The 23,951-nt window shown below is 42.9% G+C and overlaps 1 protein-coding gene and 1 long non-coding RNA gene across 3 annotated transcripts; both read left to right on the top strand.

Moving 5' to 3' along the window:
• The first annotated feature begins 164 nt into the window (after window positions 1–164).
• Window positions 165–18,540, top strand: LOC115147448 (interleukin-2 receptor subunit beta). 2 transcript variants are annotated; one of them, XM_029689692.1, is made up of 11 exons: window positions 165–714; window positions 7,270–7,373; window positions 8,594–8,696; window positions 10,319–10,430; window positions 10,566–10,638; window positions 10,915–11,014; window positions 12,840–12,973; window positions 13,153–13,345; window positions 13,752–13,851; window positions 14,086–14,179; window positions 16,715–18,540. In XM_029689692.1, exons 3-11 carry the CDS (start codon window positions 8,624–8,626, stop codon window positions 17,909–17,911), a joined length of 2,076 nt encoding a protein of 691 aa, XP_029545552.1. In that variant the 5' UTR covers window positions 165–714; window positions 7,270–7,373; window positions 8,594–8,623; the 3' UTR covers window positions 17,912–18,540. The 2 variants fall into 2 exon arrangements, with proteins under 2 accessions (XP_029545552.1, XP_029545551.1); XM_029689691.1 differs by lacking the exon at window positions 7,270–7,373.
• Window positions 18,541–20,576: 2,036 nt separating this feature from the next.
• LOC115147447 (uncharacterized) lies at window positions 20,577–22,362 on the top strand. Its single transcript, XR_003866341.1, has 2 exons — window positions 20,577–21,429; window positions 21,472–22,362. It is a non-coding gene; the product is annotated as an uncharacterized LOC115147447 (long non-coding RNA).
• Window positions 22,363–23,951: the final 1,589 nt, after the last annotated feature.

Below are 23,951 nucleotides of genomic sequence, written 5' to 3'. Positions count from 1 at the left end.
CTATTAAACCTCTATCCTTTTGCTGTATAAATAAAGCACCTGGATACGGTTGAAGGAAGACTAACATGTAATGAACAGTCTCTTTTCATAGTTGCTTGTGGAGGAGAAAAGCACCTGTGGAAAATCAACTAGTTGTTACACCAAGTCCATACTCTAGTTATACTTTGTCCACTTGATGGCAGCAAAACGTCTCTCTTTTGCTCGCTCTTTCATTACCTCACAAGTTGTTTTCAAAGCTTTTGCACCTGTTATTTTCAGAAAGGAATATTTTAAAAAATATATATTTTTACACTTCTTAAAATTTCACAATAGCAGAAGTAATATCTGATGCTTTAGAAAAAGAAACAAGAACAGATCGAAAGAAGAACTTACATTTTTACAAAAAAAATTCTCCACCCCCACTTCTGACAAAGGGAAGTAAGTACAGATAGCAGCGTTGATGACGTATGTGGTTTCAGTTGAAACTAACTGAAGCCACAGAAATTTATTTTCAGTCAGCAATCTCTTTTCTGTTCACTTGTTTACTTTTCAGAGAAGGCAGGCAGACGTTTTTCGTCATTAATGGGGTTGAATCATTCAGTGGTGACTAATTGAGAGACAAGAAACTGATTCATCATTAAGCACTTGTCCTTCAGTTCAGAGTGAAATGTAACTCAAACGTAGAGCATTGAGAAGCCGGTGTTTCTGAGACTACAAGAAGGTCCACTATACAAGGTAAGGCTCTCTGACTGGTGCTCTCTGAATATTCATATACAGATGTAGGATCTTAATTTGATCACTTTTGTTGCTTAGAATTTTCCTGCACAGTAGAAAATGTAAACTTGTAGTGTAATTAAGGTTGAATAAGGCTTCTAAAGTTTAATTTCCTCTTTGTCAGACTTGATTTGCCCTAACAAAAAGGTATCAACCCCTACAAAAAATGTCCATTAATTATAATTCACATTTCCGGTTGCTGCTGTAGCAAACTGGCTCAAATGAAGCTCCAACATCTATGATGTATTCAGGTGGTTATGGATTACGTTTGTTGTTCAATCAAGAAAAGCTACTCTGCCTGTGTGTTTGCCCATGTGTGGGATTGAGTGTGATCATTTGGAAGACACAGTATTAAGCAGTTGAGGTCATGATCATTGTGTTGCTACCATGCTGTGTTATGTGTTGCTGCCATGCTATGTTCTCTTAGGTCTCTCTTTATGTAGTGTTATGTTGTTTCTCTTGTCGTGATGTCTGTTTTGTCCTATATTTTTATTTAATTTATTTTTAATCCCAGCCCCCGTCCCCGCAGAAGGCCTTTTGGTAGGCCGTCATTGTCAATAATAATTTGTTCTAAACTGACTTGCCTAGTTAAAGGTTTAAATATAAAATAAAAAATGTAAAATCATGGTACTGATGATTACTATTACCACTTAAGAGATGCACAGAGAGCGGAGTTGTTACAATATTGCATACGCCTCTCCAATCCTTTGGGGCCATTGAGACATCTAGGCTATGCGCTACCACAGTATTCTTCCATCCTGGTCCCAGAGAACCCAAGGCTTTTAATCACTTTTTCAAGCTTTGTGAATGTCTATCAGCTAGGGTCTGATTAGGGCTTTATTATGGAAGGGGCTATGGGTTGATTAGAGCTTCATTATGTAGGGGGCTAGGGGTTGATTAGGGCTTTATTATAGAGGGGGCTATGGATTGATTAGAGCTTCATTATGTAGGGGGCTAGGGGTTGATTAGGGCTTTATTATAGAGGGGGCTATGGGTTGATTAGGGCTTCATTATGGAGGGGGCTATGGGTTGGTTAGGGCTTTATTATAGAGGGTGCAATGGGTTGATTAGGGCTTTATTATGGAGGGGCTATGGGTTGGTTAGGGCTTTATTATAGAGGGTGCAATGGGTTGGTTAGGGCTTTATTATGGAGGGGCTATGGGTTGGTTAGGGCTTTATTATGTAGAGGACTAGGAGCTGATCTGGGCCTGGGTTTACTAGGACAGGATGTTCATATAGAACTAGAGCAAAACCCTGCACACCTTGTGGGTTGAGGTACGCTTGAACTGGAGACCACTGTCCTCATTGTGGAGGGGCTTAAGAGTGTGTTCCAAATGGCACCCTATTCCTTATATTGTGTACTACTTTTAACCAGGGCCTCTAGGGTATATAGTGCACAAGGGTGCAAGTTAGGATGTAACCTAGGGGTTGATTTGGTCCAGTGTTTAAGTAGGACAGGATGTACACACCCAGCCACAGGTACAGAGGAAGTCAAAGACAGGAGGGGGAGGTGAGGGGGGAGTCAGGGAGTGAGTGTTGGTGGAAAGGAAGTCGGAGAGGGAGGGGGGAGTCAGAGAGAAGATAGGGAGGGGGGAGTCAGAGAGAAGAGAGGGAGGGGGGAGTCAGAGAGAAGAGAGGGAGGGGGGAGTCAGAGATGTGAGCGGCCATGTCTAAACACCACAACATTCGAAATAGTAGCATTTGGGCTGTGAAAAAGTTTTATAGTTTGTGAAATGTCAAAACTGTAGTATTCTTTAAATACCAGCATGTCATACTGATTTAGTTTTTTCATCTAGTAGAATTCACTGCACACTATTGAGGAACAGAATCCTGTTTTGAAATCTACGTGTGTCTGACAACAGCTGATAATCAAAATGAAGGAATGGCTGGAATCAACACAGCTGTGCTTCAGATGACACATTCTCACTAGGATGAAGCTTGTTTTCTGTTATTTGTTGCTGACTGCATACATTTATACTAAACAGCACGTTCTAAATAGTATGTAGTACCATTAGTACACAGATTATCACACAGTATGCAAGTAGTAGGCAAGCCAGATTTCAGACACTGCCAGTGAGGGAGTGAGTGGGTGGGATGAGAGGATGGGTGAGTGGGTATATACTCTTAGAAAAAATGGTCCAAAGGGTTCATTGGCAGTCCCCATAGGAGAACCCTTTTTGGTTCCATGTAGAACCCTCTGTGGAAAGGAACCAAAAGGGTTCTATCTAGAACCAAAAATGGTTCTTCAAACAGTTCTATAAGGACAGCCTAAGAACCCCTTTAGGTTCTAGATATCCCCTATTTTTCTTTGAGTATAGTGTAGAGCCAGTCAAAAAAAGAGAGGGGGGGATGAGATGTGTACATGATAAGAAGAAGAATGGAGGGGGTGTTAGTTTGAGGTTTGGTTTGGCAGAGGATGAGAAGAGAGGTAGAGAAGAGAGGAGGAGGGACGGGGGTGTTAGTGGTTTGCGGTTTGTTTGTTATTGGAAACAGCTTGTAAACATTCTGGGAAACGAGGACGTTGTGGTTTTCTTACCTGCAGCCCCTTTGTATGTGTGTGTGTGTGTGTGTGTGTGTGTGTGTGTGTGTGTGTGTGTGTGTGTGTGTGTGTGTGTGTGTGTGTGTGTGTGTGTATGCATGTGTGTGTGAGTACTGTGTGTGCGTGCATGCAGAATGTGCTTGTGTGTGTATGTGCATGGATAATTTGTTTTGTGAGTGTGTGTGTGCGTGCGTTAAGACTGCACTTGCGTTCGTGCTTGCGTGGGCATGTGTGTTCTCTGCGATACTGACCTTTAAACTGTTTTCTCAGAGGTTGATAATGTCTGCTGTGCTGTTTCACTTCACTGAAGGGAACTTCCTAATGTTTGACCCAGAGACCAATAAGAGGGACAAAGACCATCAGGGACAGTATCTCAGGGACAGAATCTCAGAGTAGGAGTGCTGATCTCGGACCCCCCCCCCCCCCCTCTGTTTTTGTAACTGTGACCTAAAAGGCAGAACTGATCCTAGATCAGCACTCCTACTCTGAGAGGCTTTATGAATACAGGCCCTGGACAGTAGCCTGAGTGCCAGACTGTTTGTGCTATCATGCCAAGTCCTTGTCATGCCAAACAAGAGCGCAAACAGATCTGGTACCAGGCTATCAGGTTAAGGCAGGAAAGCCCTGATCTGGGACCAGGCTATCAGGTTAAGGCAGGAAAGCCCTGATCTGGGACCAGGCTATCAGGTTAAGGCAGGAAAGCCCTGATCTGGGACCAGGCTACCAGGTCAGGGCTGGAAAGCCCTGAATTGGGACACACAGGATTGTTGGTACATTTGACAGCGAACATGACATCACAAGGCTTCACAGCTAACAATGTACAGAAACCAGTGGTGGCTGGTGGCTCTTTTAATCGGAGGACAGACTCATAGTAATGGCTGGAACAGAATTAATGGAAGGGTATCAAACACATCTAACACACTGATTACATGTGTTTGATACCATTCCATTAACTCCATTCAATGCATTATTATGAGCCATCCTCTGATATAAACATTTCGCTCTTGCGCAACCTTCAACCACCTATCAATTTGTTACAAACAGTTCAAAGGAATGACCAATGTTACGCAGTACTGGTATTCCTTGTAGAAGCATTATAGCCACACAGGATGTGCATGCTTTTGTCCCAGCCCTGCACTAACATATCATCCAGGTCATTCATTATCATCATCACAATCTTCTTCTTCTTCACCGTTTCAACACATCTTGTACCTGTTAGATGGTTGTTTATATAACAGAGGAGTGGAAACTTCACACCTCAGGCTGAACATAACATCCGTCTCTCTAACCACAGTGAACTTTTACTAAATACCAAGACATGAGATAATGGTAGCCAACAGCACACTGCCCATCAAATGAAAATGTATTTGTCACATGCGCTGAATACAACTGGTGTAGACCTTAAAGTGAAATGCTTACTTACAAGCCGTTAACCTACAATGCAGTTTTAAGAAAAATACACAAAAAAAAAAAAGAAATGAAAGTAACAAATAATTAAAGAGCAGCAGTAAAATAACAATAGTGAGGCTAAATACAGGGGGTACCGGTACAGAGTCAAGGTGCGTGGGCACCGGTTATTCGAGGTAATATGCACATGTAGGTAGAGTTATTAAAGTGACTATGGATAGATAGTAACAGAGAGTAGCAGCAGCGTGAAGGGGGGGGGGGGGGGGGGGGGGGGGGGGGGGGGGTGGGGTAGCTATTTCATTAAATGTTCAGGAGTCTTATGGATTGGGGATGGAAGCTGTTTAGAAGCCTCTTGGACCTAGACTTGGCGCTCCGGTACCGTTTGCCGTGTGGTAGCAGAGAGAACAGTCTATGACTAGGGTGGCTGGAGTCTTTGACAATTTTTAGGGCCTTTCTCTGACAACACCTGGTATAGAGGTCCTGGATGGCAGGAAGCTTGGCCCCAGTGATGCACTGGGCCGTTCGCACTACCCTCTGTAGTGCCTTGCAGTCGGTGGCCGAGCAGTTTCCATACCAGGCAGTGACGCAACCCATCAAGATGCTCTCAATGGTGCAGCTGTAGACCCTCTTCACGTCGTGCCTTGGTGTACTTGGACCATGTTAGTTTGTTGGTGATGTGGACGCGAAGGAACTTGAAGCTCTCAACCTGCTCCACTACAGCCCCGTTGATGAGAATGGGTGCGTGCTCGGTCCTCCTTTTCCTGTAGTCCACAATCATCTCCTTTGTATTGATGACATTGAGGGAGAGGTTGTTGTCCAGGCACAAAACGGTCAGGTCTCTGACCTCTTCCCTGTAGGCTGTCTCGTCGTTGTCGGTGATCAGGCCTACCAGTGTTGTGTCATCGGCAAACTTAATGATGGTGTTGGCGTCGTGCCTGGCTGTGCAGTCATGAGTGAACAGGGAGTACAGGAGGGGAATGAGCACGCACCCCTAAGGGGCCCCGTGTTGAGGATCAGCGTGGCGGATGTGTTGTTACCTACCCTTACCACATGGGGGCTGCCCGTCAGGAAGTCCAGGATCCAGTTGCAGATGGAGGTGTTTAGTCTGGGCAGGTCTCGACTGTACATCCCTTTGTAGTCTGTTATAGTTTGCAAGCCCTGTCACATCCGACGAGCATCGGAGCCGGTGTAGTACGATTCGGTCTTAGTCCTGTATTGATGCTTTGCCTGTTTGATGGTTCGTCAGAGGGCATAGCGGGATTTCTTATAAGCTTCCGGGTTAGAGTCCCGCTCCTAGAATACGGGAGCTCTACCCTTTAGCTCAGTGCGGATGTTGCTTGTAATCCATGGCTTCAGGTTGGGGTATGTATGTACAGTCACTGTGGGGACGACGTCATTGATGCACTTATTGATGAAGCCAGTGCACTTATTGATGAAGCCAGCATTGAGGTGGCGTACTCCTCAAGGCCATTGGAAGAATCCCGGAACATATTCCAGTCTGTGCTAGTGTAACAGTGTAGGTTCCGTCCCTCTCTTCGCCCCAACCTGGGCTCGAACCAGGGACCCTTGCACACATCAACAACTGACTCCCACGAAGCATCGTGCCACAAAAGCCGCAGCCCTTGCAACGCAAGGGGAAACCCTACTTCAAGTCTCAGAGCGAGTGACGTCACTGATTGAAATGCTATTAGCGCGCACCACCGCTAACTAACTAGCCATTTCACATCGGTTACACTCACCCCCCTTTTGACCTCCTCCTTTTCCGCAGCAACCAATGATCCGGGTGAACAGCATCAATGTAACAGTGTAGGTTCCGTCCCTCTCTTCGCCCCAACCTGGGCTCGAACCAGGGACCCTTGCACACATCAACAACTGACACCCACGAAGCATCGTTACCCATCGTGCCACAAAAGCCGCGGCCATTGCACACATCAACAACTGACTCCCACGAAGCATCGTTACCCATCGCGCCACAAAAACCGCGGGCGTTGCAATGCAAGGGGAAACCCTACTTCAAGTCTCAGAGCGAGTGACGTCACTGATTGAAACGCTATTAGCGCGCACCACCGCTAACTAACTAGCCATTTCACATCGGTTACACTAGCAAAACAATCCTGGATCTTAGCATCTGCTTCATCTGACAACTTTTCTATTGACCAAGTCACTGGTGCTTCCTGCTTACATTTTCAATGGCTAACTGCAAGAGTCGCAAAGCAATCACTATTTTGCTTTCCTTGCCTGCTATTCGGTGGAAAGGGTGTGTGGTCCAAGTCTGGGTTTAAGGACTTAAAACATCTGTCTGAAAGGCTCTCTTTTCCAAGCTTAAATGGATTAACATTCACATGCAACACCATAGGTCAGAAAAGGTTGAATACATTGGTCATGTAGTCAATCCAGCATGATTTCTGCCACATTCAAGACAACTGGCAACTCGGAATAAAACGAGCGCAGACTGGAAAAATACGTTTTGAATGGTCATCCAACTTGGAATTCCAAGTTTGAACTCTGGCCTCTTTCTAGATCTCCGACCTGAAGAACACTGACGTCATGATTGTGTGTTTTATTCCAAGTTCCCAGTTGTCTTGAAAGCAGTATAAATCCAGAGAATGCCAGACTTTGATGACAGTTTGATGACAAAGTTTTCCCACAAGAAGGACCACTGCACCACATTCAAGTGAGTACAGCACATCAACGGTTGTGTCCAAAAATATGTCTTGTATACTGCTGGATAAATTATGTAATATGCCAGGGAGATATATATACAGTAGCTAAGAAAGTAATACTAAGTGTATGTTGTATAGTAAGCTGTTAGTAGCCCATAAGGCCTCATCCTAAGAATTTCGTACCTCTCCCCCTTAGAACTTATTCTACTGTTCTGACTTGGTGGTGCACATGTAGCCTATAGCCTGTTTTAGAGAAATGTCATCATCGAATATTGTAAACGCTTTCATTGTGTGCTTATATTCCCCCATTATTTATCCTACGGTTCTCACTTGGTGTACAGGGAGAACATTGTAAGAATGGCCGATGTTCTGAACTCTGTCCCTGTACATTTCAAAAGTGCTGGACAAATATCGGCTACTCGCTCATTCATATCTTAATCGAAATTACAGCTTGCCTCTTATCCACTCATCGTTCCCTTATGCCATAGTTTGTACATCCCAATTGCTATATTGCTTATATAGGTATATCTCAGTACAGTATCTTATTCATCATTTTAGACAATGTTGGAATGATTTGTTTTGCTTACTTTGTGTATTATAATTAGCTGATGTGGTATTCTTCACGAGGAGGGGATACTATAAAATGTTGCTGGGTCTGTAACCATGTTTGACAGTGACACTGTTCTCATTCAAATCGTTTTTTTCAACAGAAAGTTCAGTAATAGACGTATGTAATTCCAGTTGATGTTGCGAGGGTTGTGTTGTTTGTGCAAAGCGCTGCCTGTGCGTCGGTATAATGTATATAAAAGTGGATGCTTGTGATTGTATTTTCCTTGATTTTTAGACCACATCGGCCTAGTAAAATAATAAAATGGCTTTACTGGCATGTGTTAAAAAAGATTGAGTTTGCCCCACCAAGATTCTATGCTAAAATCACCACTGGCATGCGTGTGGCATTAATACAACTGACTACACTTGATCTACTTTCATGGAAAAAACACACCACGCAAACAGACATAGAAAATTCATATACACTTTTTCTTCTCCCTTATGGTTCCTTCTGTTTTCCATCCCAAATGGCAACCTATTCCCTACATAGTGCACTACTTTTGACCAGAGCCCAATGAGCCCTGGTCAAAAGTAGTGCCCTATATAAGAAATAGGGTACCATTTGGAACACTAAGCCACCTGTCACCTGTTGCTAAAGGTCATGTCTCCTACTGTGTTCTAGAATGAGAAAAAGGACCAGGAAGAAGTCATAATGGAGGTTCTATGGTGTCTCTATGTCATCCTTCTCCTCCCCCTACTAACCTGCTCCAGCCAACCACAGTCCTGTAAGTCATCAATACCCTTCATAATGCATTACAAGCAGATTTATAATGACTACGAGGTTAAAGTGCAGACTGTCAGCTTTATTTTGAGTGTATTTTCAACCATATCGGGTGAACCTTTTTAGAAATTACAGGACTTTTTGTACATAGACCACCCATTTTAGAGGACCAAAAGTATTGGGATAAACTCACTAATGTCAGGGCTTTCGGAAGGATCGGACCAATACGCAGCGTGATCGTACTTCCACATATTTTATTCAGTCGTGAAACGAATGAAATAAACCATAGACTTGAAATACTAAAAAACAAGAAAGCCGTGATGCAGAGCAGGCATACACTACTCACAAAATAATCACCCACAAAACACCAGTGGGACAAACATCAACTTAAATATGGCCTCCAATTAGAGACAATGACAACCGGCTGCTCTAATTGGAGGTCATGCCAAACAAAAACTAACCTAGAAATACAAAACAAGAAACTAAACATAGAAATACAAAACCGGACAAACACCCCCTGTCACGCCCTGACCTACTCTACCATAGAAAATAACAACTTACTATGGTCAGGACGTGACAGTACCCCCCCAAAGATGCGGACTCCGACCGCACCTACAAAAAAACAAAAAGAAAACAACAAACACCCCCCCCCCCCCAAAAAAAATACACACAACACAAAGGGAGGGAGGGAAGGGTGGGTGACTAATGTCTATGGTGGCGGCTCTGGTTCCGGGCGTAGTACCCCCACCGCCCGCTGATCCCCCCGCTTCTGTATGTCCGGAGGAACCAGACCATGGATCATCATTGGAGGCTTCGGACCGCCATCCGCCGCTGAAGACTCTGGGCTAAAGGCCGCCGCTGAAGACTCTGGGCTGCAGACCGCCGCTGAAGGCTTCGGACCACCGCTGAAGGCTCCGGGCATAATTACAAAAGGGTTTTCTAATGATCAATTAGCCTTTTAAAATGATAAACTTAGATTAGCTAACACAACGTGCCATTGGAAGACAGGAGTGATGGTTGCTGATAATGGGCCTCTGTACGCCTATGTAGATATTCCCTAAACAATAGTCATTTACAACATTAACAATGTCTACACTGTATTTCTGATCAATGTTATGTCATTTTAATTTTAAACTTTTGAACAGCAGTGTATGATAAAACATGATACAGAGCCTTGTAAAACATGACATAGAGCCTGATAAAACATGACATAAAGCCTTGTAAAACATGACATAGAACATGACATAGAGCCTTGTAAAACATGGCATAGTCTTGTAAAACATGACATAGAGTCTTGTAAAACATGATAAAGAGCCTTATAAAACATGATAAAGAGCCTTATAAAGCATTTCATATAGCCTTATAAAACATGACATAGAGCCTTGTAAAACATGACATAGAGCCTTATAAAACATGACAAAGAGCCTTATAAAACATGATATAGAGCCTTATAAAACATGATATAGAGCCTTATAAAATATGATATAGAGCCTTATAAAACATTATATCGACCCTTATATTAAAACTCTTAATATTTTTCTCTCTCTCTGTTCCTCTCTCTCTCTCTCTCCTTTCTCCCTCTCTATCTCTCTCCTCTCTCACTCTCTCTGTCTCTGTTTCTCATAGTTCTGCAGTGTGTCAATGACTTCATCAGTAACATTACATGTGTGTTGAACAACACATGCGTGCCCCCAGACATGCCATGCACACTGCATGGTGAATACCCCGGGTTTAAAAGGTAAAGAAGACTAAGGATGCACCGTAACTGGAACCCTATTCCCATAGAGTCCTGGTCTAAAGTAGTGCACTATATAGGGAATAGGGTGCCATTTGGGATGCTAACTGAAACAATGGTTCACTGTTGTAACTACAGGCAATGTGAGATGAAGTCCTTGGGCGGTTCCAACACTTTGAGAGGCGGCAGTCTGGTCTTTGAGGGCAATCCTGTGAGTTTTATAAAACTACATCAAGTTAAAACCAATGCTTGGTTATATATGTGCAGTATTATAGTTAAAAACAATGATTTAAAAACAGATTATAAAAATAATAACATGAATGTAATATATTAATCTGGATGAATAAATTAACCAGCAATTTGTCATTTTTTAAATATCTTTTAATAACATTTTTTCCTAATAATAATAATAAAACAATGACAGCATATATATAGACCAATAGACAAACAACCCTCGATAACTGAACTTCTGTAAATGATCTTTCAGTTCTTTTGGGAAGATGATGAAATACCCATTGATGTACGGTGTGGACAAGCAGAAGATTATGTGATACATATTAACTACCTGTATCAACCATTTAACCACAGTAAGTGTACAGTAATTTGAGTGATATTATGTACAATGTGTCAGCTATTACTAACCTACTACTACTACATTAATTGTACATCAACTAAAACGATCCAATACTATAACTTTATGAGGTTTTGTGAGGTCATCATACAAAATACACAAAATCAATACACAATGATACAACATAATGCAATACAAACATGCTGAAAAGCTTATTAATTTACAGTGCATTCAGAAAGTTTTCAGACCCTTTCACCTTATCCACATTTTGTTATGTTACAGCCTTATTCTGAAATGGATTAAATAATTTTTTCCCCTCATAATCTACACACAATACCCCATAATGACAAAGCAAAAACAGGTTTTTATACATTTTTTGAAATGTGTATATATATATACAAAATAATTACATAAGTATTCAGACCCTTTAACCCAGTTCTTTGTTAAGGCACATTTGGCAGCGATTACAGCCTTGAGTCTTCTTGGGTATGATGCTACAAGCTTGGCACAGATGTATTTGGGGAGTTTCTCCCATTCTTCTCTGCATATCCTCTCAAGTTCTGTCAGATTGGATGGGGAAAGTTGCTGCACAGCTATTTTCAGGTCTCTGCAGAGATGTTCGATCGGGTTCAAGTCTGGGCTCTGGCTGAGCCACTCAAGGACATTCAGAGACTTGTCCCGAAGCCACTCCTGCGTTGTCTTGGCAGTGTGCTTCGGGTCATGCTGAAAGGTGAACCTTGCTCTGGAGCAGGTGTTCATCAAGGATCTCTCTGTACTTTTCTCCTTTCATCTTTCTCTAAATCCTGACTAGTCTCCCAGTCCCTGCCGCTGAAAAACATCCCCACAGAATGATGCTGCCACCACCATGCTTCACCGTAGGGATGGTGCCAGGTTTCCTCCAGACGTGACGCTTGGCATTCGTGCCAAGGAGTTCAATCTTGGTTTCATCAGACCAGAGAATCTTGTTTCTCATGGTGTGAGTCTTTTAGGTGCCTTTTGGTAAGCATCAAGCGGGCAGTCATGCCTTTTTTTGAGGAGTGGCTACCGCCTGGTTACTCTACCATAAAGGCCTGATTTGAGGAGTGCTGCATAGATGATTGTCCTTCTGGAAGGTTTTCCCATTTCCGTAGAGGAACTCTGGAGCTCTGTCAGAGTGAACATCCGGTTCTTGGTCACCTCCCCCGATTGCTCAGTTTGGCCGGGCAGCCAGCTCTAGGAAGCGTCTTGGTGGTTCCAAACTTCTTCCATTTAAAAATGGTGGAGGCCACTGTGTTCTTGGGGACCTTCAATGCTGCAGACATTATTTGGTAACCTTCCTTCCTGTGCCTCGACACAATCCTGTCTCTGAGCTCTATGGACAATTCCTTCGACCTCATGGCTTGGTTTTTGCTCTGGCATGCACTGTCAACTGTGGGACCTTATAAAGACAGGTGTGGGCCTTTCCAAATCATGTCCAATCAATTTAATTTACCACAGGTGGACTCCAATGAAGTTGTAGAAACAGCTCAAGGATGATCAATGGAAACAGAATGTACCTGAGCTCAATTTTGATTCTCATAGCAAAGGGTCTGAATACTTATGTAAATAAGATATTTCTGTTTTTTACTTTTAATAAATTTGCAAATATTTTTTGCTTTGTCATTATGGGGTGTTGTGTGTAAATTGATGAGGAAATAGTTTTTTAAATCCATTTTAGAATAAGGCTGTAACGTAACAAAATGTGGAAAAAGGGAAGGGGTCTGAATACTTTCTGAACGCACTGTTCTAATTCATCTTAGTACTAGTAGTTCTGTTACAGTGGTATTAGTACTACTATGACTACATTGTTTTGTGTTTGGCAGTTAAAATGCATCCCCCTGGCAAGCCGACCGTCACCAACGCCTCAATCGCCTGGACACCAGGAGCTCCCATTTCAGACATGATATTCAACTATGACTTCCAATTACAGTGGAAACAGGAACTACATCACTGGGAGGTGAGAGAGAGAGGGGGGAGGAAGAGAGACAGAGACAGAGGACACATAATAACAAGAGGGAAAAGGGAGAGATGTATAAGAGAGAATACAGTGAAAGAGTGCACATCTCTTTGTACACTATCTAAAAGTACATCTACTGAAAGTACACCTACTGAAACATATATGTTGTGGTACTGCAGGATGCTGTGGAGGTGAACATATCAAACAAACAGACGGATTTTGACCTGGACCCTGACATGCTGGAGAGAGGAAGGAGATACCAGGTCAGAGTCAGGGTTCGAGTCATCCCAAACAATTACCCAGACTGTCAGTGGAGCGACTGGAGCCCCAGTGCATCATGGGTCTCCACTCTGGGCCAGATGAAGCCAACAGGTAAATACAGCATCAGTGATGTCATTGGTTATTAGTAGATGTTTGAATGTGGGCCTATATATAGTTGGACTGTGTCCCAAATGGCCCTAAATTTCCCAACAGAGTGCAGAGCCCTATGGGCCAAAAGTACTGCACTAAACAGGGAATATGTTGCCATTTGGAATGCAGGCATAGTAGTGTGTTTCCATATGAATCTTGAAAATAGCTTCTTCTTCATCCTTCCTTCCTTCCCTATTTCTTTCTTTCATTCTTAGATAGGCAGACACATGCTCAAAACAAACTTACAGACAGAAATGTGAAAGAACGCTTTTCTATGCCAATCTTTTAGTCAAATAGTGGTGTTGTTATGTACGTGGTAAATATGTTCTAAGTATGTTCTATGTTGTTCCTCTGGCCTTGTTCTCAGGTAGTCCTGATGTTCTAGACCAGGACTTTGTGGTGGTCACCGTGGTGGGAGCTGTTGTTGTACTGGTCCTGCTGGTCTCCATGTTGCTCTGCAAAGGAAAGTGAGTAGTGTGTGTGTGTGTGTGTGTGTGTGTGTGTGTGTGTGTGTGTGTGTGTGTGTGTGTGTGTGTGTGTGTGTGTGTGTGTGTGTGTGTGTGTGTGGGAGGGAGGGAGGGGGGTGGGGTCCATTGTAAATGTGATGTATTTTAACACCAACGGACTGCAAAGTAAACATCATGTTTTAGATGTAATGTTTTGTAGTTGGTTAAGTGCAACTTCCTTTCATTTCCGTTCAGTGCTGACAGGGTCAAGAAGATTCTGAATCCTCCTATACCAGATCCCTCCAGGTACTTTGAGGGCCTCAAACTCCATCACGATGGAAACTTCAAGGTCAGTTCTACTTTTGACTGAAGTCATGTGCCCAAAGGAACCCTATTCCCTGTATTGTGCACTTCCTTGTTATGGCGGTAGTTAGGTTATAATGGCTGTAGTTAGGTTATAATGGCTGTGGTTAGGTTATTATGGCTGTAGTTAGGTTATAATGGTGGTAGTTAGGTTATAATGGTGGTAGTTAGGTTATAATGGTGGTAGTTAGGTTATTATGGCTGTAGTTAGGTTATAATGGCGGTAGTTAGGTTACAATGGCTGTAGTTAGGTTATAATGGCTGTAGTTAGGTTACAATGGCTGTAGTTAGGTTATAATGGCTGTAGTTAGGTTACAATGGCTGTAGTTAGGTTATAATGGCGGTAGTTAGGTTACAATGGCTGTAGTTAGGTTATAATGGTGGTAGTTAGGTTATAATGGCGGTAGTTAGGTTACAATGGCTGTAGTTAGGTTATAATGGTGGTAGTTAGGTTATTATGGCTGTAGTTAGGTTATAATGGCTGTGGTTAGGTTATAATGGCTGTGGTTAGGTTATAATGGCTGTAGTTAGGTTATAATGGTGGTAGTTAGGTTATAATGGTGGTAGTTAGGTTATAATGGTGGTAGTTAGGTTATTATGGCTGTAGTTAGGTTATAATGGCGGTAGTTAGGTTACAATGGCTGTAGTTAGGTTATAATGGTGGTAGTTAGGTTATAATGGCGGTAGTTAGGTTACAATGGCTGTAGTTAGGTTATAATGGTGGTAGTTAGGTTATTATGGCTGTAGTTAGGTTATAATGGCTGTAGTTAGGTTATAATGGCTGTAGTTAGGTTATAATGGCTGTGGTTAGGTTACAATGGCTGTGGTTAGGTTATAATGGCGGTAGTTAGGTTATAATGGCAGTAGTTAGGTTACAATGGCTGTAGTTAGGTTTTAATGGTGGTAGTTAGGTTATTATGGCTGTAGTTAGGTTATAATGGCTGTAGTTAGGTTATAATGGCTGTGGTTAGGTTACAATGGCTGTGGTTAGGTTACAATGGCTGTGGTTAGGTTATAATGGCTGTAGTTGGGTTATAATGGCTGTAGTTAGGTTATAATGGCTGTAGTTAGGTTATAATGGCTGTAGTTAGGTTATAATGGTGGTAGTTAGGTTATAATGGCTGTAGTTAGGTTATAATGGCTGTAGTTAGGTTACAATGGCTGTAGTTAGGTTATAATGGCTGTAGTTAGGTTACAATGGCTGTAGTTAGGTTACAATGGCTGTAGTTAGGTTATAATGGCTGTAGTTAGGTTACAATGGCTGTGGTTAGGTTATAATGGCTGTGGTTAGGTTATAATGGCTGTAGTTAGGTTACAATGGCTGTAGTTAGGTTATAATGGCTGTAGTTAGGTTATAACGGCTGTAGTAAGGTTATAATGGCTGTAGTTAGGTTATAACGGCTGGAGTCTAATGAATGGAATTGTATAAAACACATAGTTTCCATATATTTATTACCAGACAGTATTATGAGCTGTCCTCACCATTGTCTTACATTAGCATCATGTATGATTGAAGCCAACTGTCGGAAGACAATGCCATCCTCACCTTACCAGCCTCTTCTGCAATAAAAAGGAATGAAAATAATGATAATAATTTTTCCCTCTCTGTGTCTCTCTCTCTCTCTCTCTCGCTCTGTGTGTCTCTCTCTCTCGCTCTGTGTGTCTCTCTCTCTCGCTCTGTGTGTCTCTCTCTCTCGCTCTGTGTGTGTCTCTCTCTCTCGCTCTCTCGCTCTGTGTGTCTCTCTCTCTCGCTCTGTGTGTGTCTCTCTCTCTCGCTCTGTGTGTGTCTCTCTCTCGCTCTGTGTGTCTCTCTCTCTCGCTCTGTGTGTCTCTCTCGCTCTGTGTGTCTCTCTCTCTCGCTCTGTGTGTCTCTCTCTCTCGCTCTGTGTCTCTCTCTCTCTCGCTCTGTGTGTGTCTCTCTCTCTCTCTCTCTGTGTGTGTGTGTCTTTCTCTCGCTCTGTGTGTGTGTCTCTCTGTCTCGCTCTGTGTGTGTGTCTCTCTCTCTCTCTCTCTCTCTCTCTCTCTCGCTCTGTGTGTCTCTCTCTCTCGCTCTGTGTGTGTCTCTCTCTCTCGCTCTGTGTGTGTGTCTCTCTGTCTCGCTCTGTGTGTGTGTCTCTCTCTCTCTCTCGCTCTGTGTGTCTCTCTCTCTCGCTCTGTGTGTGTCTCTCTCTCTCGCTCTGTGTGTGTCTCTCTCTCTCGCTCTGTGTGTGTGTCTCTCTCTCTCTCTCTCGCTTTGTGTGTCTCTCTCTTTCGCTCTGTGTGTGTCTCTCTCTCGCTCTGTGTGTGTGTCTCTCTCTCGCTCTGTGTGTGTGTCTCTCTCTCGCTCTGTGTGTCTCTCTCTCTCTCTCTGTGTGTGTGTGTCTCTCTCTCGCTCTGTGTGTGTGTCTCTCTCTCGCTCTGTGTGTGTGTGTGTGTCTCTCTCTCTCGGTCTGTGTGTGTCTGTCTCTCTCTCTCTCTGTCTCTGTCTCTGTGTGTCTCTGTGTGTCTGTTTCTCTCTGTGTCTCTCTGTGCGCGCCTACAGGCTTGGCTGGGTCCTTTGTTTGCCTTTGAATCCGTCGACTCTGCCTTGCACCGTGAAGAAATCTCCCAGGTAGAGATTACCAACAGCATTGGCACCATTGCCTCCCTGAGGAGGGAGACCGGTACTGCACTACTACTGAAGAAGAGATTGGACAACAGTGGCCGCTCCGGCTTCAGCAACTTCTTATCCCAATGCTCCCAGCCTGGATCCACCTCCACCAAGCTGGAACCCTGCTCTGTCCACTCCCCTTACGGACCAGTAGGTGGCACTACTGAAGAGATAGTAGAGTGGAAGGAGGAGAACAGAGGAGAAAGGATGGACAGTAATAGAGGTGTAGGGGGGAAGGACGGAGATATCAGGGGTGGAGGGAAGGATAGAGAGATGGGGGGTGGAGGGAAGGATAGAGAGATGTTGGGTGGCAGTATATTTGGAGGCATCAGTGGAGGTGAAGATATCGTCCAGGTTTCTTCTTATGAGCGTGTTGAGAATATCCAGGCCGAGCGTCGGGCCCTCATAAGCCCAGATTCAGGCATCGGCAGTGGGGGAGAGGATCAGGAAAGTCAGGAGAGTGTGGAGGAGGCGGACGGGCCTACTTCGACCATCCCCCATTTTGTCTCTCAGGACTTCCACCTTGTTCCGCGTCTTCCTCTTATCAATAACAATAACTTTCCATTCTGCTCCACCCCCTTACCCATTTCCCTGTCTGCTTTTCCCCAGCTTCCCTTCACCCTACCTGGGTTGGATAGTGTAGGGGGAAAGGGTACAGAGATGAAGGTTGGAGGAGGTTCTCTCACAATGTCTTCCTCCTATGAACGTGTGGATAATCTCCAGCTCCAGACCCAACGCCGTGCCCCTCAGAGCCCAGACTCAGGCATTGGCAGTGGTGGAGAGGATCAGGAAAGTCAGGAGAGCATGGAGGATGCGGTCGGGCCAACTGTGACCGCCTGTAACCATATCCCTCTTATTACCACTAACAATATATTTCCATTCTGTTCCACTCCCTTACCAATCCCGCTGGACGTTTTACCCCAACTACCCTTCACCTTCTCTGGGTTGGGGTTGGATCCATCCCTGGGACCCAGTACTAGTACGAGTCATCATGACAGGCTCCTGGAGGAGATGTCTCTCTTGTCTTCTTCAATGGCAATAGAGCCCTCTAGTGGCGGCTACATGCCAGTGAAAGAAGCTCAGAACTGAACTATGAAAACATTTTACTAGGGAGGGACTAATGACTTATATATACACTAGATGACTGACAGGCTGTTTTGAAGCCACCGCTCCTCCATCTGGGCACTCCCCCTCCATTGTAAAAAATACTTTGGATGCTATAGAAATGCATTTACTAATGTCTACATTTGTTTTTACCACATTTATTCTGTTACAGACACTTTTTTAAGAACTAATGTAACTGTCCCTACTACAACAAAAAATACTTACAAATATGTCATTTTGTCATTGAAACATTTCAATGAAATACTGTAGAATTCCATCCATTCCAATAAAGCTCCGCTGTGGAGGTGTCATCATACCCATAAAACCTAGCAGTCAAACAGGGAAATGGTTCCAATTGTTTTTCCACCATTCATTTTTCCCTTAAGGGATTTTAGAAACACTTAAATAAGTGGCCTCCTGAGTGGCACAGTGGTCTAAAACTCTGCATCGCAAGCTGTGTCAGAGCCCAGCCGTGAGCGGGAGCCCCATAGGGCGGCACACAATTGACCCAGAGCGGCATGGGTTGGGGTAGGGTTTGGCCGAGGGGGCTTTCCTAGGCTCATCGCACTCTAGCGACTCCTTGGGGCGGTGTTAAAGTGTTAAACAAATCAAAATATGCTTTAGATTCTTCAAAGTTGCCACCTTTTTCCTTGATGACAGCTTTGCACACTCTCGGTGTTCTCTCAACCAGCTTCACCTGGAATGCTTTTCCAACTGTCTTGAAGGAGTTTCCACATATGCTGAGCACTTGTTGGCTGTGGTCCAACTCATCCCACACCATCTCAATTGGTTTGAGGTCGGGTGATTGTGGAATCCAGGTCATCTGATGCAGCACTCCATCACTCTCCTTCTTGGTCAAATAGCCCTTATACAGCTTGGAGGTGTGTTGGGTCATTGTCCAGTTGAAAAACAAATGATAATCCCACTAAGCGCAAACCAGATTGGGTGGCATATCGCTGCAGAATGCTGTGGTAGCCATGCTGGTTAAGTGTGCCTTGGATTCTAAATAAATCCCAGACAGTGTCACCAGTAAAGCACCCCCACACCATCACACCTCCTCCTCCATGCTTCACGGTGGGAACCACATATGCAGAGATCATCTGTTCACCTACTCTGCATCTCACAAAGACATGGCGGTTGGAACCAAATATCTAAAATTTGGACTCATCAGACCAAAGGACAGATTTCCACCAGTCTAATTTCCATTGCTTGTGTATCTTGGCCCAAGCAAGTCTCTTCTTCTTATTGGTGTCCTTTAGTAGTGATTTCTTTGCAGCAATTCAACCATGAAGGCCTGATTCACGCAGTCTCCTCTGAACGGTTGATGTTGAGATGTGTCTGTTACTTGAACTCTGTGAAGCATTTATTTGGCCTGCAATTTCTGAGGCTGGTAACTCTAATGAACTTATCCTCTGCAGCAGAGGTAACTCTGGGTCTTCCTTTCCTGTGGCGGTCTTCATGAGAGCCAGTTTCATCATAGCACTTGATGGTTTTTGCAACTGCACTTGAAGAAACTTTCAAAGTTCTTGAAATCTTCCGGATTGACTGACCTTCATGTCTTAAATTAATGATGGACTGTCGTTTCTCTTTGCTTTTTTGAGCTGTTCTTGCCATAATATTGACTTGGTCTTTTACCAAATAGGGCTTTCTTCTGTGTACCACCCCTACCTTATCACAACACAAACGCATTAAGAAGGAAAGAAATTCCACAAATTAACTTTTAACAAGGCACACCTGTTAATTGAAATTCATTCCAGGTGATTACCTCATGAAGCTGGTTGAGAAAATTCCAAGAGTGTGCAGAGCTGTCATCAAGGCAAAGGGTGGCTACTTTGAAGAATCTCAAATATAACAAATATTTTGATTTGTTTAACACTTTATTTCCATATGTGTTATTTCATAGTGTTGGTGTCTTCACTATTATTCTACAAAGTAGAAAATAGTAAAAATAAAGAAAAACCCTTGAATGAGTAGGTGTGTCCAAACTTTTGACTGGTACTGTATATTCGGCTCTATTCACTCTCCAATTCGAAAATGCTAATTAGCATCAACATAGACATCATGCAAGACTACAAATCCCAACAAGGTCCTGCACATCATCTCTGGTGTCATCGCTGACACCTTTTGCTAACAGGTATTGTGTCAATTTAAAACTTGCACAAGACAGTTTCCAGAATTGTACATTTAAAAAGATTCTGCCAATTCATTCATTACTCCATTTAGCTAACATTAGACACTTAATCCAGAGATTTGGGGCAGCAGGTAGCCTAGTGGTTAGAGCGTTGGGCCAGTAAATAAAATGTTGCTGGTTTGAATCCCTGAGCTGACAAGGTAAAAAATGTAATTCTGCCCCTGAACAAGGCAGTTAACCCACTGCTCCCCAGTAGGCCGTCATTGTAAGTAAACATTTGTTCGTAACTGACTTGCTTAGTTAAATAAAGGTTACATTTAAAAAACTTATTTTTTTAATTATTACCTTTTCCCTCATGGCATTTGTAGTTCTTTATGATAGCCACATTAGCAGCTAATTAGCATCACTTTTTTTTGGGGGGGGGGGGGGGTGTAAATACAGGCGAATATATTGATAAAAGTCACATTGTCCTCGAGAGATTTACATGGTTATCAAAACATCACATCATGAGCCTACATGAAACACAACCCTTATTTTAAGTGTTTCCAAAATCCCCTATGGGAAAAATGTATGGTGTAAAAACGGTTGGAACCATTTCCCTGTATGACTGCTAAGTTTTATGTGTATTATGACTCATACTGTGGTAACTCTATGGAGGACTGCTTTTCTGAGGAGTGCCAATATGGTCGCCCGGTGGCTTCAAAGCCTCTCATTGGTCAAAACATACAGTAGCATCCGCAATCCAGGGTTTATATAGGTCATTGGGAGGGATACAGTGCTTCCAGGTGGATAAAGAAAAAAGGGGCAATCTGGAATTGGTACATTCATTTTGTTGCTGTTTGAATCCCAGATTTACCTTTAAATGGGATGTTGAGGTATGGGAATGTTTTAGATAAGCTCATAGATATGCATGTACAGTAGATACTGTACATCAGGGCTATTCAACTAGCGGTCCGCGCGCCAGATCCGGCCCGTTTATGAATTTATACCCTGAACAGTAATAAAAGATCTGTAAAAAAAAGTAATTATTTCCACCAAAATCCGACGTTCAGTGCCAAAATGACAAGCACTATGGTGGTTGTCTATAGTCTGGTTTATAGTGCCTATGTAGAATGTCAATGATTTTTTTTTGTCATCTGCATTTGGCGGTAGCATTTGAACGGTTTAAACTTCAAAATATGATGAAAGCTACAACTCTAAGGAACACATACGTGCTTTCTGTTGCCCTCTCTGATGCTCACAAAGACTCATTAGTGTGCATATCATCAGTTCCATAGGATGCTAACAGGTGGATAAAGACAGTTAATGTGGTTGTATAGGATGGTAACAGGTGGATAAAGACAGTTAATGTGGTTCTATAGGATGGTAACAGGTGGATAAAGACAGTTAATGTGGTTCTATAGGATGGTAACAGGTGGATAGAGACAGACAGTTATTGTTCATTGCTTTGTGTTACAGTCATAAACAGTGCTTTGTCTTGTAGGCTACTTTGTTAGTTTAAAAAACAAAGAAGAAATAGCAGTTGAGTTAACCACTCAAGTCATACATTTTCTGTGGAATGCTCAGAAAATAGTCTATAAGCTTTAATAAACTGGGTGGTTCAAGCCCTGAATGCTGATTGGCTGAAATACATGGTATATCAGACCGTATGATACGGATATGACAAAACATTTTATTTTTACTGCTCTAAATACTTTGGTAACCAGTTTATAATAACAATAAGGCACCTCGGGCATTTGTGATATATGGCTAATTTACTCCACGTTGCATCGTGCGTAAGAACAGGCCTTAGCTGTGGTATATTGGTACATACCACACCCCCTCGGGCCTTGGTGTTTTTTATACCACTTCTAAACACTTTTCTACCTCTCATGTCAGTATTACATCTATTTATGATATGAATATGATACTATGATTGTGCTCACAGTAAATACTGATCTGATACAGCTAAATCTCTCAGTAGAAATGAAGAATGTATTATTATGTTATTTATAACATGACCATCTTGAATGTAATGTCTCTTTTTGAAAAATTATATTATTATTTTTGTATATTTAAATAATACTGTTGTATGTTAAACATCACAGCATAGTTGAAAGATATATGGTGCATAGAAATCCGAAGAGTGGCCAGCAGAGATAGGTGGGATGGGCTGAGGGAAGCTGAGGGAAGCTGAGGGAAGCTGAGGGTTGGGATGTGGAATTAGAGACAAGTGGGATTGGAGTTGCTTGGTAGGGGATAGAATGACGGTCAAAGATAAAAGTAAAACAAGTCAAAATAAAACAAAACAAAAAGTAAGTTTGAATGACACTGAGGTGCAGTGTTTTTACAGCTAATGCCTGTTTCCCTGAGGCTGATGCCGTGCAGGTGTTTGTACACATGCATATACACACACTCTCCTTCAAATGCACACGTGCACATAAATAGTGCCATACATTCACTCAAACATATTCAGTTGGCCTTGCTGTTATGATTTTAGTTGTCCTTGATGTCTTTTGTTTTTTGCATTGTTGTTTTCTGTTTTCCTTTGTCTTTCTCTTTTTTTGTCTTTTGTTCATTTTGTTGGTTGTTGGTGCATTGGGGGCTTTGGGGTGGGGAATGGAATGATAAAACATGTCTTGGGTGGTTGAGGGGCAGCTCTTGGGGAACTGTGGGGGGGGGGTCTTGGAGGGCTGGTGGCCTGGCGGTTGGGAGCTTGGGCCGGGGGCTGATCGTTCGCTGGTTTGGGGCCACGTTTTTGACCTTGTGGGACATCTGTCGACGTGCCCTTCAGCAGGGCGTTGACCCTAGTTGCTTCTGTGTGTCTCTCTGGATGGGAGTCTGTTAGATGACTAATGTGATGTAGTTGATGTTGAGCGGCTTCGCTTCAAGTATATTGTATGTTTTAAATATTCTATCAAAAATTCAATAAAAAAAATGAATAAAAATGTTGCAGATGAAATTATGTTTGGGTTTTCCTTTTTAAATGTATTTTTATAAGGCAGCTTAATTTTTATTACAATCTTATTGATAGTCATTGGTGAAGGGATGTATTGTTTAACATAGCTGAAAGTTGGTGTTTTTTATATTTCAGCCAATTAATAAAGAATCAACTCTCTCTCTCTGTCTCTATCTCTGTCTCTGTCTCTGTCTCTGTCTCTGTCTCTGTCTCTGTCTCTGTCTCTGTCTCTGTCTCTGTCTCTGTCTCTGTCTCTGTCTCTGTGTGTTTTAAATTCTACAAACACTTCCATTGGACCCATTGAAATGTACCATTAGAGGGCATAGGCATACCTGTGGGATGGGTCAGTGCTATTCCGGGATCCTTAGGACGTCCATACCCTAAACCCGAACACTAACCCTTACTTTAACTCATTTCATTTTCAACTTCAATGGGGTAGAGCTGTCCCAACAATACCAGATAGCACAGACCCTGTTGGATGCGGGGGGCGGGCTGCCCGGATGATGGTGAAGGTGCTGCTGCTGTTAGAGGTCCACTGGTGATGTCAATAGAGCCCACACTTGTTACATGCCCCGAGAGGATGTACGGTGCTACAGGCGATGGCTTTTTTAAATGTATTTTTATTTAATTCACCTTTATTTAACCAGGTAGGCCAGTTGAGAACAAGTTCTCATTTACAACTGCAACCTGGACAAGATAAAGCAAAGCAGTGCGACACATACAACAACACAGAGTTACACATAAACAAACATACAGTCAATAACACAATAGAAAAATCTATGTACAGTGTGTGCAAATGTAGAAGAGTAGGGAGGTAAGGCAATAAATAGGCCATGGAGGCGAAATAATAACAAGAACGAGGACGGAACTGTTGTTAAATGTTTAATGCTTTGACAGTTACCAGACAGAGACAGTACATGTCTCGAGGGAATAACGGATTTGTGAAGTTTTATGGC

Source organism: Salmo trutta, chromosome 14, assembly GCF_901001165.1.
Source record: "Salmo trutta chromosome 14, fSalTru1.1, whole genome shotgun sequence".
NCBI lineage: Eukaryota > Metazoa > Chordata > Actinopteri > Salmoniformes > Salmonidae > Salmo > Salmo trutta.
The sequence above is the reverse complement of the archived record's forward strand: the minus strand, read 5'-3'. Positions and strand labels throughout refer to the sequence as shown.